General features: G+C 38.4%; 1 protein-coding gene across 1 annotated transcript in view; it reads left to right on the top strand.

Moving 5' to 3' along the window:
- Positions 1 to 27,045, top strand: part of HDAC9 (histone deacetylase 9) — a gene marked incomplete at its 3' end in the record, with an annotated part of 936,726 nt that overhangs the window by 884,619 nt on the left and 25,062 nt on the right. Inside the window, exon 24 of the mRNA XM_082846537.1 lies at positions 1,724 to 1,808. Coding sequence (XP_082702663.1) covers positions 1,724 to 1,808 — 85 coding nt within the window. The remainder of the gene's footprint in view (positions 1 to 1,723; positions 1,809 to 27,045) is intronic.

Genomic DNA, 27,045 nt, shown 5'->3' with positions numbered 1-27,045 from the left:
TTTCCGTTTGTCAGCATTTTACCCTGAAGTCTCAGGAAAGCTTGTTTAAGAACTAAATATGCTCATACTACGTTGTGCTTTTATTCTTAAGTATTCGAACATAGAGTGATATTTCAGAACATTTTGTTAATAAAGTCTACCTAATTTCTATTAAAATTTTTCTCTAAGCCCTGAGAGAGAAGTGAAAGGAAAGATTATTTATGAGCAAGGTAGCTCAGCCCTAATTCTTGAGTAAGAGTTTTCCAAGTAACCTTCCGTTTATGATTCAGCAATTCCTCTGAGTTAAGAGGGTGTTACTAGGATAACATATTTTTGAAGATACTATCTGAAATACCAGATTTTTTAAAAAATGATTTTTAACAAATTTTAAGAGTTTAAGATTGCAGAACCTTTCACTGACACTGTGGGTTTTTTTTTTTTCCTCTTGCCAAACTGTACTGCAAGTAAACCTTTTGATGTTTTAAATGTTTTTCTTTGGCAGCTAAGAAAAACACTCTGGAAAGTTATATTTAGTGAATTTACCCGTGTATAAATATCCCTGAGCTAGTCTGTTATCCTATGGCATCTGGAAGAAAGGTGCTATTGTTTTAGATTCCATGATTAAAGTATAGAATAATCAATTCAGAGAGACCCTGGGGGGAAGATTCACTCACACATGCTGTGGAAACTTGGAATCCCTGAGTTTTTTAGTTTTTTTCTACAGATGAAGAGACATAGATGGGTTCATGTTTTAGCACAGTGTCTAGTGACATTGTTTCCCGTTCTTGCCATATAATAGTTTGGCCTATTTGAGACTACTAACTTTAAATTTTATAAGAAAAATTTTTGGTGTTGTTAATCCCTTTTTACTATTACTTTCCTCGCTTTCTGGGTCACAATAGCTGGACAGCTATTTTGTTTGCAAGTGCTCTGCTATGCAGTTTGTCCTGCTCCACACGAAGCCACATCACCAACGTATTCCCAGGGATGCATCATCAGATTTAGTTCTGCCAGAACACTCCATAAATTATTTAAAGCTCTTCTTCATTTCTTGCAAAACAATGTTTGCTGAGCTTCCCCATGAAAAATCAGTGTAATTCCAGAAGATCAGGATAGATTTGCAAGACAGGAATTTGTCCTGTGCTTCCACATGGCTATCTGCATAGATGTGAATACAGTGGAAGTTAAATGAAAATGTACAGTTTTTTTACTTTTGGTTTTATTTGAGCATTTTCTCTACTACTTATTCAATAGCAGTTGAATAAGAGCAGCTATGTCTCGTGGCATTCTGCTGTGAAGTGTCCAAAAGTGTAAGGTAGTTAGGTGTAAAAACACCACAAAAGTATGGATAATAGACTGCCCACCTTCTGTCTACTTCAACTTCCCTGAGGTTTCGTTTGCAGGGCCCAGCTGCATATACAGACATGATGGAATTTGGTTTGTCAGGAACCTACAAAAATTACACAAATAACTCGGATTTTTAATGAATAATACACAGACATGCACCTGCTTCAGGGACTTCATAGATTAGTTTTGTGACCAGTAGAAAATCCCCTTGGAATTCAATTACATTGCTGCAAAACAGAAAATAAAACTGGCTACACTTTTGGAACTGGTATCAGCAAAATGTTAAGTAGTTCTTGGAGCAGGCTTTTTTTTAGGTTGTTTCAATTTGGTGTGCTTCTGTGAAACTTATTATAAAGTCATAATGTTCTGCTCATATCATCATTTACCATTCTTGCAGCTGGAGCCACTTGCAGAAGATATTCTCCAACAAACTCCGAATATGAATGCTGTTATTTCTTTACAGAAGATCATTGAAATTCAAAGTATGTCTTTAAATTTTTTTTAATATTTCTAATAAGGTACTAATTAAGCTTATATTGAGAATTAGAGCACATGAAAAATATATTTGAGCTTCTCAAATATAAGGAATATATTTAAAGTAATTATAATTTCCACATATTACGTATTCATACCTAAATGTGTTGTTGCCTTGCTGTTAATGTGGCAGTCTTATCTCACACTGATAACGAAATTCAGAGGCTCTAGATTTAGAACCTTGTTTTTCTCATATTTTCCAAAAGTGTTTGGATTTTTTTCCATTACTGCAACTAAGTATCTACTCAGAGCTATGAAATTAACATAGAAATTGTGATTATATTGTCCAGTCTTAACTGAGGTAAGTTATCTCCTAGTGATGTTGGAATTCACCAGTCATTTACTGGTTTTAAGTTTGTCAATAGAGGAAAAAGTTCATGAGAAAGCCTACTAGAAAATCCAATTGAACAAAAAGGAAAAGTCAGAGACCTTTTTACTATCCCAGTTCCTTTCACATCACTGTTACTTTCTCAGGAATTACTCTTTTTTAGATGATAACATGCATGAGTGTTCACGCACACACGCGCGTGCACGCGCGCGCGCACACACACACACACACACACACACACACACTGAAAGCAAGCACAAATTGACATGAAAGTCAGCATGAATGGGAAAAACAAATGGCAAAATTAAGTGTGAAGGAGGATCAGAAAACCCTTAGCTTTGCTAGTCTTTTGTAGAAGCATTTTGAATTGTGGATCAAGAAAATATATGTGTACACAAGGATTTGAGGATTCTTTTAAAATTTTGCTGCAACCCTCCAGTGGTTTGCAGCTGATAAGTTGAAAAACACTAGTGTGGAGGGTTTTAAAATGATACGAATTTCAGTATAATCCTCACTGGAAGTGTGAAGGAGGATCAGAAAACCCTTAGCTTTGCTACTCTTTTGTAGAAGCATCTTTTGTAGTAGCATTTGCTACTCTTTTGTAGAAGCATTCCATCTATCTCTGAGTCCTTGTCTTTGCTTGCTCAGTAGTAATTTGGAGATATGGTTGTGACTGGGGTTCTATGTTATCCATTCATCTGGTGCTTATGCAATCTAATCTAATACTTCATTAAGGTGACCAGCAGCATAAAAAATATCTACTTTTTACACATACGATTCTTTTTTTTCCTGAGTATTGTTTTCCCATTATATACACAGACTATTAAAAATTATTGTTCCTATGTATATTATGATCACATCACTTTCAATAAGCGTTCTTAAACTACTTATTACATGTTGATACATGATAACTTGAGCACTTATCAAGGCAAGGCACAGAAGAGGAATAAGGCAGTTTCTGGCATTAGGGAGTTTACACTCCAGTGAGTGAGAGGCACTAAAATAGATCATTTCAATAGAAGTCACAACACGCACTGAGATCATGGACAAGAAGCAGTCATTTTCTTAAGTCCTTTGCAGCCAGAAGGAGAAGTACTGCAAAGTGAGGAAGGTTCACGGAAGGTTTGAGGAAGGCTCCTTGGCGGTGATAGGGCCTGACCTTGGTCTTAAGGTCTTATTACTGACCAGGGTTCTTGGCCTCCTTAATCAATAGAAATTGATCAGGGGCCAGACAAGAAATTCAGGCTAGGCTTTATTGGGGCCCCTGCTGCAGCAGCCCGAGCAAAAACAAACAACAGATTCCTTTGTTTGCTCGCTCGCTGAGGAGGGGGCGTAAGCTTCCTCTTTATATGAGGTTGAGGTTAAGGTTGTGTCCAGGGGTCGGGCCAGAGGGGTGGCTTAGGTGTTTTGCCCGCCCCTTAGGTGGTGTTGTGTGCCGGGAGCGTGCGCAGTACGCTGCTTTTGCTGCTGACCCCCTGCTTTTGCTCCAGGCTCTTCAAAAGTGGCTCTTGGGTTTTTTGGTCCCTTTGTATCTTTTGTCCAGAATTGCCCCAACTGGGCATGCAGGCAGTTATTTTTAGTCCCATATAGTTTCTTTGTATTTTGTTGCTTGAAGAGAGGTGTGTCCAGGTGCAAGTGTTACAACAGTGCAGCAAAGGGTCCCAGGTCCCAGTTTGTCTCAGTCTGAACAGGATTTTGGCCAGATGAAGAAAGGGTGAATGTTCTGAAGGAAATAACAGAAGCAAAAGACTCAATTTTCACATAGGTGTAAAAATTCATGGTTTATGTATGTCTTTAGAAACCATGCTGTTGTCTGTTGCATTGGATCTAACTTGCCAGTAATGACTTTCCACTGCATGATGGTTTTCCTTTCACCACTGACATTTTTGAGTGACTTGTACAGTCTACTTTAGCCAAACAAACCTGTTTGACTCTTGAAAAGGATTCATTGAACTATCAAAATTGGCTGGATAAGAATTCTGCCCCTGTGGATTGTGAATCTCTGTCTTTTGCTCCAAAATGCATTTCAAACACCCAACACTGACCATTTCCCCCATTTAAAAATCTATTTCTGGGGCTTCCCTTGTGGTGCACTGGTTAAGAATCTGCCTGCCAAGTCAGGGGACATGGGTTTGAGCCCTGGTCTGGGAAGATCCCACATGCCACGGAGCAACTAAGCCCGTGTGCCACAACTACTGAGCCTGCACTCTAGAGCCTGCACACCACAACTATTGAAGCCTGTGTGCCACAACTACTGAAGCCCTCGCACCTAGAGCCCGTGCTCGCAACAAGAGAAGCCACCGCAATGAGAAGCCCGCACACCACAATGAAGAGTAGACCCCGCTCGCTGCAACTAAAGAAAGCCTGCGTGCAGCAGCGAAGACCCAATGCAGCCAAAGATAAAACAAATAAATTTAAAAAAAAAAATCTATTTCCTCCTAAACTCATATTGAAGATTCCACCCAGAGCTTGTTAATCCACTACTTTTGTAAAGTCTCCGCACTAACGTTTAGATTTTAAGTGGTATTTTTATTTAAAATTTTTCTATTATTTGAGTTTTTGTATGTTTTATGGTCTTTCGGTCATGGTTCCTTAATTATATGATAATTATCAAGAGGATGGAACCGTGTCTTCTCACCCCCACTTGTACCTGCAGGCAGGGTTGGTACCAGAGACGAGGTTTGAAGTGCATGGAAACCTGGGAATTGAGAGTTGGAAGATTTGAGCAGGATTGATTCGAATAACTCTTCAAGGCCCTAGGGAACCAAAACTTGCATCAGAGAGAGCTTCTGAAGAAGAATGCCTCCTTCTGAGTCATGGATACAGTATATGGTATAGTGAGTACTGTTGTTGGCTACTCAGGAACTATGTGTTCCTCATGTCTACTCAGAAGAAGCCTGGTTTCACACATGAATCCTTGCCACCAGATACAGTACAGATCAGGGAAGATGAACTTATGCCCAGCTCCAAAGGAGCTGTTCTTAGTCCAAGGCTAAACTTGTCAACCCACTTACCAGTGATTAGTTAAGGAGTGGGTACTTGACCAATTCTGGCCGGGGAGAAGCAGGGCTGGCTTCATGGGCTTTCAACCAGTGTAGTCACACAGGCCCCACACTTAGAAGGGCCCTACCCATGGTTTAATGCTGTTACTCTTGCTGCCTTAAAATTCTCACTAATTTGTATTTTGTGACAGGGAGCCCACATTTCATTTTGCACTGAGCCTTGCTAATTATGTAGCCAGTCCTGATGAAAATCAAGGTGCTGGTGATGCAAAAAAATATTTACCAAAAAAGACTGAGAGTAGCATCACCACAAGGAGAACTCAAGTTGTGGTTGAGAAGGAACTGAATGGTGGGTTGAGGTTGTAAAAGGGAAGATAAACACAAGATTACAGTGATCTCTCACCAGTTGGGACGTAGGGTGAAAATCTGTACAGAGAAAGTGCTTCAGTACTGTGGCTTTGACCACTGTGTGGTACATTTTTATGTGTTTCTCTGAATTGTGTGTCTTTGGGGCTACTCTTTTTTTTTTTAAAACATCTTTATTGGAGTATAATTGCTCTACAATGATATGTTAGTTTCTGCTTTATAACAAAGTGAATCAGCCATACATATACATATATCCCCATATCTCCTCCCTCCCACCCTCCTTATCCCACCCCTCTAGGTGGTCACAAAACATGGAGCTGATCTCCCTGTTTGCTAAGTGGCTGCTTCCCACTAGCTAGCTATTTTACATTTGGTAGTGTATATATGTCAGTGCCACTCTCTTACTTCATCCCAGCTTACCCTTCCCCATCCCTGTGTCCTCAAGTCCATTCTCTACGTCTGCATCTTTATTCCTGTCCTGCCCGTAGCATCTTAGGAACTTTTTTTGTTTTGTTTTGTTTTGTATATACTCCATATATATGTGTTAGCATACGGTATTTGTTTTTCTCTTTCTGACTTACTTCACGCTGTATGACAGACTCTAGGTCCATCCACCTCACTACAAATAACTCAATTTCGTTTCTTTTTATGGCTGAGTAATATTCCATTGTATATATGTGCCACATCTTCTTTATCCATGCATCTGTCAGTGGATATTTAGGTTGCTTCCATGTCCTGGCTATTGTAAATAGAGCTGCAATGAACATGGTGGTACATGACTGTTTTTGAATTACGGTTTTCTCAGGGTATATGCCCAGTAGTGGGATTGCTGGGTCATATGGTGATTCTCTTTTTATTTGGGGCTACTCTTCCAGGTTAAAGAAACAGAAAGGGATTGTATAAAGTCTACAATGCAATAAAAGAAAGTGGTATTTCAGAGTAACAAACTTCATAATGGCTTGGAAAATCAAAATTGTGGGTACCTGACTTAACAAACAATGCTATATTTCCTTAAAAACGATAAAATTGAACTCTCAATTTTATTTTTCTCTGTTTTATAACACACTTCCATTTCACCTGCTCGTGTAGAACTCCAGGCCCTTGATTAGGCTCCCCATTTTGCCTTTGGCAGGGAAGGTAGTCAGGACTCACTAAAACTTTGTGGATCCTAGTGCAAAATGAAGATGTGTAAATGCTTCCCTGTTAAAAATTATTAATAATTTCAAGAAGATGCCAGCCGAGCATAGAACCAAGCCTGAGAGCCCTTCTGAACATGGGGTCCTTTGCAACTGCACAGGTTGCCTGTTTATGAAGCCTGCCTTGAAGGTAGCCTTTGTTTAACAGAGGAACCTTCTCTTCACATGTCTCTGAGTGTCAACCAGGTGCCTCCTTTCAACTTAAGGAGGTGTTCGAATTTCAGCTCACCCCCTAGTCCAGGTTCTGAAGGATTCTTTTGTGCCAGGGTTTGGGACTACTGTACCAGAAAAGTATGTAAATGTTGAAAAACAGGCCTTGTAGCATGTGGGAAACATTCAGGCAGGTTCCTAGATATCCTTGTCCCAAGGCAGACGGCAAGGTGCTGACAGGCCTTATGTGTATTTCTTTGAGAACTGAGCCCCACAGCTGAGGGTATGCAGGTGCAGGAGGCTGTGATTAGCATTGGCCCTTTGCCTGGCCACATGTATGTGAGTATTTTGCAGCAGGATCATCCCTGTTGTCCTGTTCTTGTTTATATTACTTATTTAGCTGAGAAGAAAAGGCCTTACAAGGCAACAGCAGGGCGCCTATTTCTCCTGACAGGTAAAGACCACCACCCCTGACAGGTCAGGGGCTGGTTTCATCTTCAGATGGTGGGTGTATACAAAGATCAACCATCTCTGAAATAACAAAAGTGAGGTATGGACAAGAAGCTTCATGTTTGCACATGCTGTTCACTCTGCTGACAAAGTCTTCTGCCTCATCCCTATTAAGTTTTCAAGACTTAGCTCAGATGTTCTCTCTTTTGGGAAGCCATCTATGAATCCCCATTCATCCCTATTCTAGATTAGGTGCATTTCCTGGGTGCTTTCATGGCAGAGATTGTTTTTGCTGATGTTCTTTGCTTTTAATCGCTGTGTCCTCCGCACAGTTCTGGAATGTTGTAGGTGCTCTGCAAATGTTCGTTGAATGCATGAATCAGCCAGTATGTCAGTATTTGCCACACTCTTTTTTCCTTAGCCTCGATTGACTTTTCAACTAAGGTTATACTTCTTGGTTAGGTCATACAGAACAAGAGATTAAGAAGTGCAGGAAAAATCTATATGAGAGCCCATTTCTTCACTCTCTTTCACGACCCACAATGATGAATCCTTTCTAAGTTAGAAAGAACATGAACTGCTTGTGAGCTACCATTTCCATCGCCAAGCTTGGAGATGGCAGTTCTAAGAGTTGACTGGCCAGCTGTAATCACCAGCAAGCAATGCCAGGTAAAAGTCAGCCCAGAGTAGGATAGAGGACCCTCATATGTATACCGGCTTTCCTGAAACCCATCCTAACAACTCACAGTCCGTTGAACTCTTACCTTTTTCTGCATAGTACGGTGAGAAGCAAGATTCCCAAATGTCATGTTTCACACTAGTCCTGGCCCGTGATAACATTTTCACTGATTTTGAAGGGAAGAACCATGAAGTGAGTTTTCCACAAAACTAAATTTATTTAGTTTGAAAGACTATAATTTTAAGTTTGAAAAACATATAATGAATGATGTTGATATTGATCTATGAAACCTCAAAATATGAAACCCACAAGTATATAGTCATGGTTTCCTTTTATTTATTTAAATTTTTTTAGTAAGAAGAGTACTCCTTTTAAGTGTCAACCAATTTTGTAGACCTCCCGCATGATAATAACGATAATCATAGTATCTTTTGAATTGTGGATCAAGAAAATATATGTGTACACAAGGATTTGAGGATTCTTTTAAAATTTTGCTGCAACCCTCCAGTGGTTTGCAGCTGATAAGTTGAAAAACACTAGTGTGGAGGGTTTTAAAATGATACGAATTTCAGTATAATCCTCACCAGCCATGTGACGATGAGCTAGCCACTTAACTTTCCTAGGGAATTTCCAGAGGAATGACATGACATATCACCACACCGATTTTCTAAGGTGGTGCCGCTGTGGCAACAAGATGGCAGATCAGAAGCGGAGTCATAAAAGAACAGTAGGCAGTTTTTCCCTTTACCCCCACTTTCATCTTTTTCCCACTCTAGGAATTCTTCCCTTGTTTAGTAGATTGAGGTCTTCTTAGAATTCCTTATTATGCCAGCCACAGAAAACTGGTGACATAGGCCAGAATGAGGAAGAGACAGTAATTGCAATGTCACCATATGTTTTTGTCAAACTTGTTGTATACCAGTGGAGGAACAACATCCATGCCTCCTGCATATAAAATTTGTCACTATGGCTAAATTTATCTGTATTTTTTAAAACTCGCCCACACACAGGACACACATTATTATTTAGGGCAATGAGAATTGCATTTATGGTCTCCTGAATTTATCCAACTTTTGAGACCGATATGAAAAGGGATATGATTATCTCATTGCAGGAGAATACACCATGTAACTATGTAATTGACTATGAGGTAGTCAGTTATCCACATGGTTCAGGCAGCTACAATGGGCAGAGCACACCTTTCACCCATTCTAGGGGGAAGAAAAATGAAATCAAATTTTCTCTGGGAGATCCGAGGCAAGTATAGTTGACACCAACTCCTTGTCAGAATTCTGCTTAACTTATGTTTTTATATGTGTTATTGAGTGAATGACTTCCTTTTCCTCTTTTGGTTGTTATTCTTTTCCTTCTCCTCCTCTTCCTTAATCTGCTTCCCTTATTATTACTATATATCCTCTGTTCCAGAAACTACCCTTAGAAGTAACAACTGATGTTGAAAACAAACAAAGGAATGTTAATTTTGTTGATTTCATTTCCACTCTATTTCCAATGGAGATAACTGCCGGTAAAAATAAAATACAGACACTGTTGATGTTGTATTAGAGTGGATAATCAGAGAAGGTGCTATCCAGTTCTCTTGGTAATTAAGAGATCTGGATAGTAATTAATGAAAAAAAGCTATTAAAGTAAGATAAACCTCGCTGTAAAGATGGCAGTCATTTTCTTCTTTTATGTGAAATATCATTCTCAGCCATCTCCTTCCATTACTTTAATACCCTCTACATACCCCCTTCCCAAGGAGAAAGGGCATTTACATCAGACGATCCAGGAGAAAATCAGATTGTTTCTAATCTGAAAGGAATTTGTGTACATCTCTTGTTGTGAGGAAACTGTCCAAGATTTTGATCTCATGGGGCTATGCGCATAGATTAAAGGGTTGTTTCCCCAGATGGCAACAAGCACTGCATAAATCATTTCACTAACTCTCTAGCTTCTTGACTCCACACCCAAATGCTAACCCACACTCAGTTTTTCTTCTCTCTTTTTGTCCCTTCTTGTTTTGATTTTCTACCTTTTTTCCTTATCTCTCTGTCTTTCCCTCTCTCCTCCACCTTCATCCTCTTCAGACCCAGGGGAGAAGAACAAGAGATATGCACGATGTTGAAAATGGGCTTTTAACTCATAAGGATTTAATGATTTATTTCAAGCAGGGAAGGAACATGATCAAACCTGCATTTCAGAAGATCACTATGCCTGCAGTAAGGACAGGAGATTTAGCAGAACTTACTGTCAAATGCGAACAGTTTAATTCAGAAGTAGAGCTGGCTTGGTATGTAATTAATAGGCATGGAGAGGATTAATGGTTTCTAAGTTTCAGGCTTGGACAACAGAGTAGGTACTGATGTCACCTCCTGTGATGGGGAACAGTAGAGGAAGAAAAGGTTTGCAAGGAAAGATGAATATTAGACTTAAGAAAAAGAAACTGCTGATTGAAAGGCTTAAAATTTGGGGAACCCATCTTAAATATCAGTTTTCTCCACAGTAAAGTTATGGAGGCATATTGGATGAAATTATTTACACAATGCAAACCCTGTAAGCTGTTAGCAAGTAATAAAATAACAATTACTGAGTGTTTTCAGTGTGCCAGGCACTGCTCTAAGCACTCTTATTAATATAAGTTAAATCATTTAATCTACTTAACAACCCTATGAGGTAGGTACTATTTCCATTCCCCTTTTACAATCAAATAAACTGAGGCACATCTAGGTTAAATACTTTGCAAGGACACATAGTTACTAAATGGACAAAAGCAAGCTCATAAACCAGGCATTCTAGCTCCGGAGTCTGTGGTGTTTGCCATTATGTTATTCTAGCTCACAAAGAAATTAATTCCTTTTGCAATTTTTTGTATGCACTTTTTTCTATTTCATCCAAAAGTGACAGGTTTAGGGGGGAAATCAGTTAAACTGAAGATTTGGAGTTTTGGACATTCTGGTTAATTGAGGTTTAGCCACAGTCAGTTTTAGAAGGGCAGTGCCAAGTTGCAGGGAGCCATGGAGCTATGAATCCACTCTGGAGTCCCTTGTAAACTTTCAAAATACATCTAATCACAAAAAAATGCAAGGATTGGCAGAATTTCAAATCCCTGCCCTGCTGAGTTTAAAACCCTGACTGTTGTCAGGTGTGAGCTGCTATTTGTCATAGATTTTTTGGCTTTAGACAGAGGCCTTGACGTTGCAGCCCTGGGCCAGGCCGACCTTCATTGAAGAAAAGCAGCGTTAGACATTTTCCCACTATTAACCCCGCCAACCCTTGCTTGTATCAGAGCCAGGTCAACCTTGTACACATGGCTTTTTGAAAGTTGATTTTGAACTTCTAATTAACCATTCTCTTGAAATGTTGAGACTCTGATTATTGTTTGGTGGAGCACTAATACTAGAATATACCAGAATTAAAAGGAAAACCTGCCATCTGCTTAGAGACTTAACTTGTCTGGAATTTTTTTTTAATTCCAACTACATCTGTAATTATGAGTTTTCTTTCACTTATGTTTCTACTAAGGCAGAACTAATCACACCAAGAGTCTAAATAAAACTATGCATCTTTCTAGGACTGAAAACTCTTTAAGGACAGAAATGCTTTCTGATTATACTCAGCTGTTAGCACCCAGATGCACTTCACACATGCAATACCATTATGGTGTGCTCGAAGGTCAAGTTTGGGGAGGATCATTTGTTAGGTATTTATATATACATTATACACACACATGCACAAACATAGATTATATATATGCGTATGTATAAATAAAGTATATATGTATATATAATCTCTAGTCCTCACACAATTCTGCAATGCATAATTAGTTTCCTCATCTTGTTCATGAATAAATTGAGGCTTAACAAGTTTAGATCACTCATTGGAAGTCTGTCAACTAATAGCACCAAAACCAACATTTGAACCCTGGTCTGGCTATGCTTTCAAAGCCCACTTTCCTTCTGTTAAAGCATATGACCTTCCTGTTCCCACTTCATTTCACAGATAAGAACAGAGTTCCACCAGACTTCCTGTTCCCAAGTATCCCAGGATAGACACTAGAATAGACCTCTCCTAAATAGCTTCTGCATACGTTAAAACAGACTATTTTAATCCATTAGTGGGCTTCCTAGAACATAAGGGAATATGAGGGAAAAAGAAAACATAAACTGAAATTTAATAGGGAGCGAGCAGTAATCAATAAGTAACACAAAATGGGAGAGTATCCCTGGGGCAAATGATGACATCAGTGCTATAACTGCACAAAAAAGCCTGAAGTCTGCATCAAAGTTAGGGATATGAATTTGATAGATACTAAAGAGGTTTTGTCTTCCTCCGTAATTCTGGAGGAAGCAAATACAATTCCTTTCTGGAGGAAGTATCCCTAATTTAGACCCTCAGTATATGCAGAGATCAAATTCAACAAAATACGAGCTCAAGTAAATAAATACATACATATTTAAATAAATGAATAAAGTAAAATGCACGAGGACACAAGCCACTAGGGAAAGTCAGCAGAAAAGAGGAACAGAGAATAATAAACCTTATTTGTGGGGTTAAAATGGTGGAGGGGCATAATTTCAAGTAATGATAATAGATTTAAAATATTCATTTACTTTCACTCCTCCATAAAACTCCACTAAAAATTAAGAGGATCTTTTTTTGTTGTTTTGCTTTGTTTTGTTTTTAAGACATACACTCATAGGGATGAAGAATGCAAAAGGAAATAATAGGAACCTGGAGAGCAGATGACCATCTGTTACTGTCTTAGCAGACCCGAAAAAAATGAATTCTAAACCAGTACTAGCAGGCATATCTCTGCCAGAGAAGGATACATCAGATGCATGTAGAATTGTTGACCCACACACCTAAGACTTTGTATTTTATTTCATTTATTTTAATTTGTCATTTTTTCTAATTCATTATCCCTTTCCTTTCTTCACTTCTATGTCCAGCTTAAAAACACTAACTCTTAAATCCATTTGCCCTTCTACCTTTAATCTGCCTTAAAAATCTTGCCCTTTTACTTTACCAATCTAATGAAATCTCAACCCTGAATATAGTCTACAAGGAACTTTCTCTAACACTGGATGTAAATAAACAGGTCCGCTTGAGATTGTCATGAATCATAGCAATTTGATTTCCTGTAAGTTTATGAACACCAAACTCAAGTGGGCCCAGTATAATCCTGCTGTGTTTCTCAGGTCAATTTTCACTGCCTCTCTCGAACTACTTTTTCAAATTTCACTCTCCTCAAACCTCCATCTGTTTCACCTTTGCTGGCAATCTCGGCAATAAACTTTTCTTAGAGTAAATTGCAGCTACCAAACTGCTTTCTTTGAATTGTTCATTCTCATCAACAATTAAACAACCTAAAATCTCTCATCTTAAAAAACAAACTCCAACAGCCTCACTCCTTCCCCAGTTTACCATCCTATTTCTCTCAAACCCTCCAGGAACAAATTCTTGAAAAAGGTTTCTATCTAGTTATCTTCATTTTCACAGCTAGAAATCCCTATTGGAACCACTCTATTCTGGTTTCAATCTCACTGTGGTCACCAGTGGCATTTCTACTGCCAGATTTAAAAAGTGATTTTATTAAACTTTATTTTGAAATAATTTTAAGTTTAGAGAAAACTTGCAAATATAATACACTATAGAATTCTCATATAACCTTCCCCTGGCTTCCCTTAAGTTGACATCTTGCAAAACCATAGCACAATTACAGGAACTAAGAAATTAATAGTCATACAGTACTGTTAACTATAGACTTTCATTGGATTCTACCAGTTTTTTCACTAATTTCCTTATTCTGTTCCAGAATTCAGTCTATAATCAACACATTGCATTTAGTTGTCATGTCTCAGTCTCCTCTCAACTACAACAGTTCTTCAGTCTTTCTGTGCCTTTTATGACCTTGACACTTTTGAAGAGTACTGGTCAGTTATTTTGAAAAATGTCTCTCAGCTTGGGTTTCTCTAATGTTTCCTCATAATTAGATTGAGGATATGCATTATTGGCAGGATTACCACAGCAGTGATTCAGTATCGTTCTTAGTGCATCAGATCTGCAGCACATAATGTCAATATGTTTTATTATTGGTAAGGTTAGCCCTAGCCTGGATCACTTGATTAAGGCAATCTTCAGTATAAAGTTAGAATATTTCCCTTTGGAATTAATAAATATGTTGGGAAGATACTTTGAGATTATGCAAATATACTGTTTCTCCTCAAATTTTTGCCCATTAACTTTAGCAGCCATCAGTAGATCTTGCCTGCAAAAATTATTACTCTGGTGTTCCAATGCCGACTTTCTATTTTCTTTACTCTGTCTACATTTCTTACTTGGAAGTTATCTGTAATGAGGAACTGTCCTTTCTCTTCCATTTACTAACTTATTCATTATAATATTTATATCAGTATGGACTCACGTATATTTATTCTCTAGGTTATAATCCAATACTATCATTATTTGTTTTGTTGTTGAAATTGTTCAAGCTCTGATTATTCAGAGCTCTTTCAGGATGGCTCCTATGTCCTTTTGACTTGGCTTCAGACAAATACAGTCTAACAGTCCAATCTCCCAGAGTCTTTGAATCCCTTCCTCTTCATTAAACCAAGGTAGGTCTGATGTTTCTAAATCACTTCCTGTGGGCCACCTTTCGGTCCATGTTTTAGCCAACCAAACAAATGAAGTTAGAACCCTTCTTAACTCTTCTAGCTGCAGCATTAAATGCAGCATCTCTGCTTAGTGGGCCCATCATCCTCTACCTAAATGCTTTTCACCCTACATATTCTTTTCTTAAGTATATAATATGGATAAGTTGTTTCAACCCTCTTTACTTCAGTTTTCTCAACTATAAAAAAAAGAAAATGAGATTATCTTACAAGGTGGTTTTGAATTTTTATGAAATTACATATAGAGCACATTTTCATAGGCAATTAATAAATATTTCTTATCATTTTACTTATCGTTGTTTTCGTCCCAGACCATAGCTTCATAGTCACCTCTACGTGAATAACTCCAAAATTTCTATCTTCAGCTCAGACCGCAGACCTGAGTTCCAGATGTTTCCTAAACTTCTAGCTCAGCATCTTCCCCTAGATGTTGCAAAGGCACGTCTAGTCAACATGCCCAAAGCCAGTCATTATTTTTGCCCCAAACCTCAACCTCTTCCATGTTTATTGGTCCAAGTAAATGGCACCACTATCCTTCCAGTTTCGCTGGAGAGGAATCTAGGAGTTATCCTTCTTGTTGTTCTTTCCATTTCTGTCTACATCCAATCCATTACCCCATCCTGTTTGTTGTACTCCTTAAACATTTCATTTATCCAACCAATTATTTCTGTTCCCATGGCCACTGTCCCAAATCAGGCTTCCATCATCTTTCTACTGTACCATTTCTATATCCTACAAAGTGGTCTCCAACATCCAATTTTGGTTTCTCCATTTTTGTTTCTCTAACGTGCTGCCAGAGTGATCTTTTACAAAATAAGGCATATTCGTCTCCCTACCTCCTTGCTTTGAACCAGAGGTCAGCAAATTTTTTTCTGTACAATACTAGACAGTAATTATATGAGGCTTTGTGTTTCAACTGCCTAACTCTTCCATTGTAGCAAGGAAGTGGCCATAGCCAGTGTGTAATGAACATGGCTGTTTTCAATGAAACTTTATTTACAAAAAAAAGGGTGTGGGTCTGTGTCTTTATTCCCGTCTTAACCCTAGGTTCTCCATGACCTTTTTTTAATTTGTTTTTTCTTAGATTCCATATATATGTGGACTTGAGGATATGGGGAGGGGAAAGGGTAAGCTGTGACAAAGTGAGAGAGTGGCATGGACATATATACACTACCAAACGTAATATAGCTAGCTAGTGGGAAGCAGCCACATAGCACAGGGAGATCAGCTCGGTGCTTGTGACCACCTAGAGGGGTGGGATAGGGAGGGTGGGAGGGAGGGAGACACAAGAGGGAAGAGATATGGGAACATATATATATGTGTAACTGATTCACTTTGTTATAAAGCAGAAACTAATGCACCACTGTAAAGCAATTATACTCCAATAAAGATGTTAAAAAAAAGGGTGTGGGACCAATTTGGTTTCTGAAAAAGGAAAAATCTGAAACAAGTGGTATCTGGATGTGATATTAAAATACCAGACGTCAACCAAAACACCAGTTGTAAAGGACACCTAAATTTCTGGCCCGGGAGATGGAGGGAGAAATATTCAACATTTCTGCCACCTGATGCACCAAACAGGTATGCTGTAGCCACAGCTTGTGACATGCATGAAGTCACCAAGCTGTCAGAAGGTGCGGTTGGGAGGAACATGGGGAATCAGAAGTTAGGAATAGATAAAATGTGTTCAAGAAATAGAGAGGGAGCAGAGTTTAGTGCTCAATTGTTGTTTCCCAAGAAGGCTGGTAATGAACATGTAACTTTGCACAAAATGTTTATCAGTATTGATCTTTCGTCATGGGGATATAGTGATGAGTGACAAGAACACTGAAGACACAATGATGTTGAATCGGTAGTAGTATCTACTTTAAAATGTAGTCATTATTAAAAACAAAACAAAAATAAAAACTAAGGCCACAGGGGACAATTTAACAAGTGCAGTTGCAGAAGGTGCATTTAGGTATTACTTATGAAGCATGGACTTTTATTTAGATAAAATGACTATGCATTTAGTTTTTATTTTAATTTTTTAATGAGTTTTCAATTTCAAGCATTTTTTTTTTTCCCCCAGCTCCAAAGTGAGGTAATAGTTGTTATTTGTTGACTCCGCTAGAAGAATATCTTGGTTAAAGATGCAGTGTCCTTAGGATGCTACAAACAGAAAAATCAGTTAATTCAAATAATGGTTTGATATTTTTCATTCAATTCATGGAATTAAAGTTTTTGGAAATAAATCTGCGGAAAAAAAAACTTAGGGCATTACTATGAATGCTGTTATAAATTACAGTGAAAATCAAACACTGACAATGTAATCTTTTCATTTCATATTAATATGAAAATTTAAATTTTGCTGGAGCATAGCTTAATCTTAAAGAACAGAAATGCATTTGGCATTGATTACATAGTACCAAATTCCTTAACTTTTTATAAATAATAAAATATAATTATAAGTTTAATAAAAATGTATTTTTAAATCCCTAAAAACAAAACCCAATAAGCTTGATATTCTATCAATGAAAGTTTATGGTGTTGTTCTCAAAATTTTAAATACTTCTTTATAAACACAGGGTAAAATACAATTAAATGAAATACAAAGTTCTTAAAATACAAATGATATTGATGACAAAGAAACACGTTCAGCATGGCAGTACAAAATTTCTCTTTGCTGCCCATTATCAACCATACTTTAGAAATGTTTGAAATGACTATTCTGCAATAATACTGAACTATTTTGTAAGTCAGTTTTCTGAACTTTGATTACATCTTTCTAATCATTTAGAATTCACTAATCAAAATATTCAATAAATGGCCCTCTGAACTCACATATGAAGGAATTACTACTATAGGAATTGCCTGTTTATCAGAAATAAAAGTAAACTAGGAAAAACACACATATGAAACTTTTTAACATTTATTTTATTGATGTATAGTTGATTTACAATGTTGTGTTAATTTCTGCTCTACAGCGAAGTGATTCAGTTATACACATATAGACATTATTTTTCATATTCCTTTCCATTGTGGTTTATCACAGGCTATTGAATATAGTTCCCTGCGCTATACAGTAGGACCTTGTAGCTTATCCATTCTATATATAATAGTTTGCATCTGCTAATCCCAAATTCCCAATCCATTCCTCCCCCCACCACCCTTGGCAACCGTAAGTCTCTTCTCTATATCTGTGAGTCTGTTTCTGTTTCACAGATAAGTTCATTTGTGTCATATTTTAGATTCCACATATAAGTGATATCATATGGGATTTGTCTTTCTCTTTCTGACTTAACTTCAGTTAGTATAATAATCTCTAGATCCATCCATGTTGCTGCAGATGGCATTATTTCATTCTTTTTTATGGTTGATTAGTATTCCATTATATATATGTACCACATCTTCTTTATCCATTCATCTGTTGATGGACATTTAGGTTGTTTTCATGTCTTGGCTATTGCGAATAGTGCTGCTATGAACATAGGGGTGCATGTTTCTTTTTTAATTATAGCTTTGTTGGGATGTATGCCCAGGAGTGGGATTGCTGGATCATATGGCAACTCTAGTTTTTTGAGGAACCTTCATCCTGTTTTCCATAGTGGCTGCACCAGTTCACATTCCCACCAACAGTGTAGGAGTGTAAAACTCTGTTTTTGGACACCGGACAGCAGGCATTGAAGGCCTGTGATCCTAGCAGGAAACAAACAAGGAAAGAGAAACAAAATGATTCCTACAATTGCTGGAGCGTACTGATAAGAGGCAATTTCCAGGCTGCAGCATAGGGAGAGAGAAATCAAAGAGTGTAGTGGTTTTTCTGAGTAGAAAATGAAGTGATCAGAGTTTGGGGGGATTGAAGTGACTAGAATTTGTGAGGCAGAGTACTTGCGATAAAGTTGCTGCACAAAGAAAGAGTTCTGGGTATCTGTACAAGAGTTTCCTTAAACCACTGTCTTACTTACCTTTCCATACATGAGGTGAAACTCCACAAGGCTGGGGAACTAACCAGTGGAAAACAGTAGGTTAAACAATTCAAGGAGTTCAAACAGAACTGGGAGTAGTCTGCATTCCCACTAGCCAGAGTGGAAAGACCTTGTAATATACAAGGCGTCATGTAGAGATATCAAAATGGTTTCATCTTAGTAATAGGGCTAAATTAACTTTATACTAAAGCCTGCTCTGGAGTTAGTCTAACAAAGAATACAAGCATCCTCAAAAAGTTCATACTGATTGCAAGCAATTTAACTGCATGCCCAAAGTCCAATGCTTTAAAAGAACACAGCGAAATTCAACAACCAAAAATGTTCAAATTAACAATGTCAAGCATCCAAAAGAAAATTACCAGGCATACAAGGAAGTAGGAAACTATGACCTAGAACCAGAAGACAAGTCAGTTAACAGAAACTAACTCAGTAATGCAAGGTATGATGAAATTAACAGATGAGAATGTTACTTCCAATGTAAACAGGAAAGTACAAACATACTGCAGAAAAAAATGAAAAACAGAACATGTAAATGGAAGTTTTAGAGATAGAAATAAAATATTTGATATTAAAAAATTCTGCAACCTAAAAGGATTAATGGCAGATTATAAACTACAGAAGACAAAAGAAAAAACAAAAACAAAAACAGTTAAGCTGAAGAACAGAAACTATCCAAAGTGAAGAATAGAGAGAAAAATACTTTTAAAAAGTATATCAGTTATATATTGGGCAACATCAGTCAGTTCAACATACCTATAAGTGGAGTCTTACGAAAGGGGGGAATATTTGAAGAAATAATGGGAAAAGGTTTCATAAATTTGCTGAAAACTACAGATCCCCAGATCCAAGAAATTCAGTCATTCACCAGCAAAATAAATATGAATAAACTCACACTGAGAAACATCAAAGAAACCAGACAAAAGAAAAAGCATATTACATTCAAAGAAACAAAGATAGAGGTGATAAGATAAAAAAATGATAAGAAATTTTTTGTTTTGGCCGCACAGCGCAGGATCTTAGTTCCGTGACCAGGGATCGAACCTGTGCCCCCTGCAGTGGAAGTGTGGAGTCCTAACCACGGGACCACCAGGGAATTCCAATAAAGAAATCTTTTGAATCTCAAAAGTATTATGTTAAGTGAAAGATATTAAAGACTACATAGGGGCTTCCCTGGTGGCACAGCGGTTGAGAGTCCGCCAGCCGATGCAGGGGACACAGGTTCGTGCCCCGGTCCGGAAAGAGCCCACATGCCGCGGAGTGGCTGGGCCCGTGAGCCATGGCTGCTGAGCCTGCGCGTCCGGCGCCTGTGCTCCGCAACGGGAGAAGCCACAACAGTGAGAGGCCCGCGTACCGAAAAAAAAAAAAAAAAAAAAAAGACTACATAGTATAATGGTTACATTTCTATGAAATTCTAGAAAAAGCAAAAGTTGTACTGTGGCAGAATTTTAGTGGTTGTCAGGGGCTAAGAAGGAGGGTAAGAAATTAATTCCAAAGGGCCAAAAGTAACTTTTTGGGTTGAAGAAAGTATTACATATTTTGATTGTTGTAGTGGTTATCATAACCTGCCCTTAAAGTTGGTAAATTTTATTGACTGTATACACTATACCTCAATGAAGCTGATAAAAAAAAATAGTCATGAAATGAAGCAAAAATATAGCCTTTGGAACTTTTAAAGGACTGCAATTACAGGAAATAGTATTTGCAAAAAGGAAAACATTTAAATTGATCCCTGCAAAAGCAAAGGAATAAATGAACAAACTGAAGGATACGAACTCAAACCATGTACAAGATTTGATTTTGAAAATCTGTAACTAGGCTTTCAAAGATATATATTTGTTGATAGAATCATTGATAAAACTATTCTCAGGGCTTCCCTGGTGGCGCAGTGGTTGAGAATCCGCCTGCCGATGCAGGGGACACGGGTTCGTGCCCCGGTCTGGGAAGATACCACATGCCGCGGAGCGGTTGGGCCCGTGAGCCATGGCCGCTGAGCCTGCACGTCCGGAGCCTGTGCTCCACAACGGGAGAGGCCACAACAGTGAGAGGCCGGCGTACCGCAAAAAAAAAAAAAAACTATTCTTAGTTGGATAAACATATTCCGTTCTGGAATGTAATGAAATTTAAGAAGTCATATGATTTTGCAGCATCTAAATTTGGTAAATAAAATTTGAAGTTATAAACGGAGAAAACTTTTTTGATAAGTTCAGCTTACATAAAATATTTGCCAAAGGTATTCTGAAAGGAGGAACAAGACAGTAGTCATGAAAATATTTGGTATGAAATACTCATTTCAATATTTTGAAAATTGGAAGTGAAAATATTTCACATTTAGCAGATATTGCTCTGAGCTTACCAGATCGCACTGCACTGGTAGAGACAGTATTTGTCAACCAAAAATATTATAGTCTCTCAAGAAGAGTAAATTAAAGATGCCGCAATTTAAAATTTATTAACTCTAAAATTCTGCTTTGAAGATTTCAGGCAATTTTATGAAACAGTCTAAAATATTCAGACCACGTTGAAACGGAAAAATACCAGTGATAACTCTGTCAGTGAGATATATGACCACAAAACTGATTAACATGTGAACGTTTACCAAAAATCATAATACTGTTTGTCACTTTCTAATGTTTAGATAATATTTTGAAAGTTGGTTACTATGCTTTGGCATACATGAATTGTGCTATTTCTATATTTTAGAATTAATAATAATTAGTTGTGACAATTTTTGAATAGTACTATTTTATAGGCCCACTGGTATAATTTGTCAACTAATAAGTAAATAGTTCTATAACATATAATTTTTATTTTTAGCCCCATTTTCGCCTCAAAATTGCCCCAACGTGAATGAAAAATTACCTTATCGCTCTATTTATACACCAGTTTCCAATATATCTTTATTTTTGCATATATACAGTGCTTAGGATCCCAAGAAAGTTCTCCATTTAGCTAAGAAATACATCCTTTTTTAAAATATATTTATTTGTTTAGTTATTTATTTAGTTTTAGCTGCATTGGGTCTTCATTGCTGCACGTGGGCTTTCTCTAGTTGCAGCGAGCAGGGGCTACTCTTTGTTGCGGTGCGCGGGCTTCTCATTGCGGTGGCTTCTCTTGTTGCAGAGCACAGGCTCTAGGCGCGTGGGCATCAGTAGTTGTGGCTCGCAGGCTCAGTAGTTGTGGCTTGCGGGCTCTAGAGCGCAGGCTCAGTAGTTGTGGCACACGGGCTTAGTTGCTCCGCGGCATGTGGCATCTTCCGGGACCAGGGCTCGAACCCGTGTCCCCTGCATGGGCAGGCAGATTCTTAACCAGTGCGCCACCAGGGAAGCTCCAGAAATATATCTTCATGAACCTGAAAGAGACCACATTGTGAAACTCCTGGGCTGCCAGTGGGAGCATTTACTCTTCTCTGAGGATTTAGTATTCTGAAATGGGAGCAAAATTACCAGACTTGTGTTTTAGAAGGACTGTCATAGCAGTGTGTGTGATAGATTGCATGAGAATAGACAGGAAAAATGCAGAAAAGAATTTCTCTTTAAAAAGAGCTAACAAGCTCTGAGCTCTGGAGAATCCATGAACATAGGCCCCTTGTACGTCCCACAGGTGTTAATAATCTCTAAGGTTGAAGGGATAGGAAGAAGTTTCGGTCAGCGCCAGCTTCTTTTCCTATGGGAACATGGTACGTAATGACAAAAGAGGACATCATTCAAGCGGCAAGAACAAATTTGAGAAGTGACTCCACGGCTCCCAATGATGATGGAAGGGGGAGGTTGTGGGGTCAGGAGGTTTTCAGAGTCTCAAAGGGCTTTGGTTGGGAAAATGTTTGGTGGATAGGTTATTGCTAACACAGACCTTCATGTGTCAACAAGTACCTCTTTTTCCAAATTGATCATTATCAAGAAAAACCTGGTTTATGCTGAAGTCTGATTACACAGTACCTGCAACATGTCCTTTCATGGCTCCTATCTGACCCAGCGACACTCCATCTGTGTCCCCCACGTCTAACTCTTGACTGTCTGCATTCTGTTATCTAGTTTTTACCTTTTAGATTCATTCTTTGCTTCACCTCTACAGACAAAATACAAATGCAGAACAATGAAAGCCAAATAATTCCCCCCCAGAAGTGCTGAGAAGTGGGAAGATTTATGCAATGGGAAAAATGAATAAAGATAGAGGATATGATCAAAGAGGGAGTGTGTGTGTCCAGGTTTAATGGAAAACCCCTCTCTTCTGCCAGTTTTATTGCCTTAGGAGAGCAACACAGTGGTGGCTGTTACTAGTATTCTACTTTATGAATAGCAGCTCCTGAAAACTCTGGCAGTACACCTTACTTCATTTGTCTAACTTGCTAATGGGGCTGTTATTCTCATGCCAACAGATAGGATTTTTCTTGCACATATGTTTCTGTAGGGGGAAAAAAAATACCCATCACATGAAAATATAACCCATAAACTGTAGGGTTTGAATTGGCTGCATATTGCACAGTCTTGCTATACCTACTTCCATTTTAATTATTCTTCTTTACAAATAGAGATAGTGGCCTATAAATGCATTATTAATGTAGAATATTTCCCTTGTTTTTATAGGCTTTGCTAAAAGCCATGTTGAATTTAAAGTTTTGGGTTATTTCTGAGTGAAGAACCTCATACATTTGGATAAAAACCAACTTCTAACATTTAATCTTAGCAGGTTATTTTATACACATTAAATTTTATTGAAAAGGTCTCAGCTATTTAAAATCCGTCTCACTACTCACAGGCATAAAGGCTAAACTTTGAAGAATCATTGTCAGTCATTCTGCTGAATGATTCTCATTAATGATTGTCCTTCTGTCCTGATTGTGTTTGAGGAGTAAAGATGTTTCTTGAGGAAGAAGTACAATTCTTGAAAATTGAAGCTCTTGGTTATTCTAGATGTGCCATATTATCTAAAAGTAAGTTGTCCACTGACCTCTTCAAGTGTTCATAGGCTCACAGAAAACTAAGATTTTCTGCCATAACAAATTTATTCTAATATCCAAGAGTGATATATGACATCAGAAGAATAACAATCATTGAGAATTAGAGCAGGAAGAGACCTTTCCTTATCATCAATCCCACCACTATCATTTTATAAATGTGGACACTGTGCTCCAGTGATCCAGATGATTTCTCTGGGTCTAGTATGGGGTCCCGATTTATAAATCTCGACTCGCAGGGCTCCCTTTAGAGCCCGAAATACTCAGAGAAAAATTTTGCACGGGTAGCTTGGTCAAAAGATTTTCTGGTGACTCTGGGCAACTCCTGGCTGTAATGGCATGAAACGGGCCTCTGATTCTCTTCTCAGTTAGATACCTGGCTTAAAGAAAGTGATCCATGTGGACTATAGGACCTCTAGCGATACAAGTCTGTGATGGGCAACCCTACAGGCTTCAGAAACTTGTGGTAGGCTCCACAGGTTCAAAGAGCACTGTGCCTAATGGTGCCTTCAGCTAGGTGGTGAGAAACACATCACTTTAAAAAGGGATACTCTTCAATGAGCACTTGTCTCCAGTTTCATGATAGCTTCATCAGTGCAGCAATGAGGTACTTGCAATAGACTATGAGAAATGAAGGTAATGAGAAGTGAAGAGTAGAAAGAACTAGTCTCAACATGGTTGTCTCACTAGGTGCAATAAACCCATGCCATAAAGTCAGTAAAAGGTAGATCAGCTGAGTCACATATCTAAGGAGCAAGGGTAATTTGTTGTTACCAAAGACGATTTCTTTGGTAAAGGGAAGAATATATATATATATATATATATATATATATATATAAATTGTTTTGCCATGTGCATAATTCTTTTAAGTTGAGATCTTCCTATATTGAGTCTATTTTTGTATTTTTAGGGGTAGTGGGAGGGTGGTAGAGAAGGACTAAATAAAGGAGGACAGCCGATTATAGAGGAAGAAACATTTTCGGAGTCAAGCAGTCCTGGGTGAGGATTTCAGCTCCTCTGCTTTTTAACCATGTGACCTTAGAGAAAAATTACCTAACACTGCCTACACAGTTGTCATGAGGAGTAAATAAAATTAAAAATGTCATGAGGAGTAAATAAAATTATAAATGTGAAAACACCTAGCACAGTCCTTGGCACATATTGGAAGCTCAGTAACGCGAGTTTCTCTTTCCTGTAATTTGTAACATAATTTAACCCACAAAACCACCTGTTGTTTATTTGTCAGAGGCCTGATATTAGTCACTCTAGAAAAAAAGGAAATGATGACTTCTAGAATCACCTGCTCTGTGAATAGCACGTGCTAAAATAACAATTAGTAATAATACTTTGTGAAACTGATTATATCTGAAGGCACTTACAGATAGAATATGACATTTCCAACTTGGGTAAGATGATAATGACATTGTGATATAGAGAAATTAGGGTCTTGGAATGGAACTGTCAATTCAGAGTTATCTTTCAAAGCTGAGAGAGGTAGGAGGCTATTAAAGAATAAGACAAGACGCATTTCCATTGCTCACCTCCTAAACCTCTCTTTAGTCCATCTCTTCATTTCTATTCTGTCACTTACTTTTAGTTTAGACATCATTTCCTGCCTGGATGTTTGCCAGGAGGTGATACTGGTTTTCCTGCCACCACTCTCACCACCTACTAATCCATCATCCGTAATCTCTCCAGAAGGATCTTTGAAAAATTTAAACCTGATTCTCTGCCTCTTCTGTTTAAAATGGCCCCTCATCACCCACAGGTTGAAAGCCAAGATCACTGGCATGCTATTCAAGATTGTGTGTTAATTAGCCCATGCCTACACCATAGCAGTCTCTTGCATTACATTCCATACTGCTTACATTCCACTTGTTCACTGGGGTACAAAGTCCACTGCTAGGCACAACAGAGACTTGAGTATCTGCACATTTGTGTGCATTATTTCCTCTTCTAGGGATACCTCATCACCACCATCTTCCTCTGTTTCAGCTTGACTAACTTCTGATGGTCTTTCAAATACTTGGTCAGGTGTTATTTTTTCTGGCAAGTGTTCTCTTGCCTTCTTGGCATCAAAAGTATATGTTCTTCTTATTTCCTCTTAGGATCACATGGGCCTTCTCCATACAGAATTGTCATTGTTTGTTAACTGAAAGGGCTTTCTCAACTAGACCATGAATTTCTTGGTGTCAGGGAAGCATCTTTGTGTCCTCAACATCTGGCACAGCCTTGGCTTTCAGAAAATGTTACTTTGTGGGTTCATTCAGTTAGAACTGGTATCATTTGGTCCAAATTAAAAGCTTTATGATTCTGACTTTGGCCAGACTAGGTGATCACAGCAAGTAAAGTAGTAGTAGTAGACAACTATGCCAGAAGATTCTGTCGACATGGGGAGTGGATGGGAGACTGGGTCTCCTCCCCTAACATGACATGACATCCATTCCTTTGTGAAGCAGTAAGATAAGGAGAGGCCAATCACGAAATGTTACTTATAGCTGGAAGGAATTTGAGGCCATCCCACTGTTTTTGAGAAGCAAAAATAAAGTGCCGAAGAGCCCTGCCAGCGTAGGATGGTTAGTGGCAGAGCTGGGTCTAGAACTGGGTTATCTTACTCCCCAATCCAGTATTCACCCATTTGTCTTTTCTACTCTAGCATAACTTTATTTTAATTTTGGGGTGGGGTGGAAGTAAGCTACTTTGCGTGCCAGCTTCCCTCTTAACTGGTCAGGCTGCCGAGATACTGCTTACCTGGTGAGTCATGTCAGCACCTAGGGAGACTCTCCTGCTTTGATACGGGGCTATTCAACGCTTCACAAAAAAATAGCTTAGGGGCTGCAAAAAGGCTGTTGACTCTGCTCTTTCTTATTTATCCCACTGGCATGTTCTCATGAAATTACCTCCTATTTTCCTCTCATTCTCCTTCCCTGCCTCAAAAAAAGAAACATCCGTATAATTGGATCCGTATAACTTATGGAAGGGCTCCAACATCAGCCAATGCATATATTAAGGTTTTAAATCAATTATTGTTCTAGTACACACCCCGGGGTTGAGAAAGAAAGAACATCCAGGACTAACAAACCTGATTGTTCTGGCAAAGTTGCCATTCGATTCATGCTGGCATTTCTGGGCTTTTCTTTTCCTTTAATATTCCAACCTCATTAAAAAAAAAAAAAAAAAAGTTAATGGCTCAAGTAGCAATTTTTAACATTACTGGTTCATTCAGTTTCTCCATAAGACTTCTACCTCCCAGTCTCTTGAGGATTACCCAGAGGGCATGATCTTACCTACTAGTCTAGGTAAGCCCAGAGTTTGCTTACCTAGTTGCAGAGACAGCTGTCAGTCTGATAGTGAGTTCATTAGACTGTGGATTATTCCTCACTTTATTAACTTCTGAGCAAGGGAGAGACTCAGGCTTGGC

Source organism: Leucopleurus acutus (genome assembly GCF_964270905.1).
Source record: "Leucopleurus acutus genome assembly, chromosome: 9".
NCBI lineage: Eukaryota > Metazoa > Chordata > Mammalia > Artiodactyla > Delphinidae > Leucopleurus > Leucopleurus acutus.
Note: the sequence above shows the minus strand (reverse complement) of the source record. Positions and strands in the feature narration are given on the sequence as shown.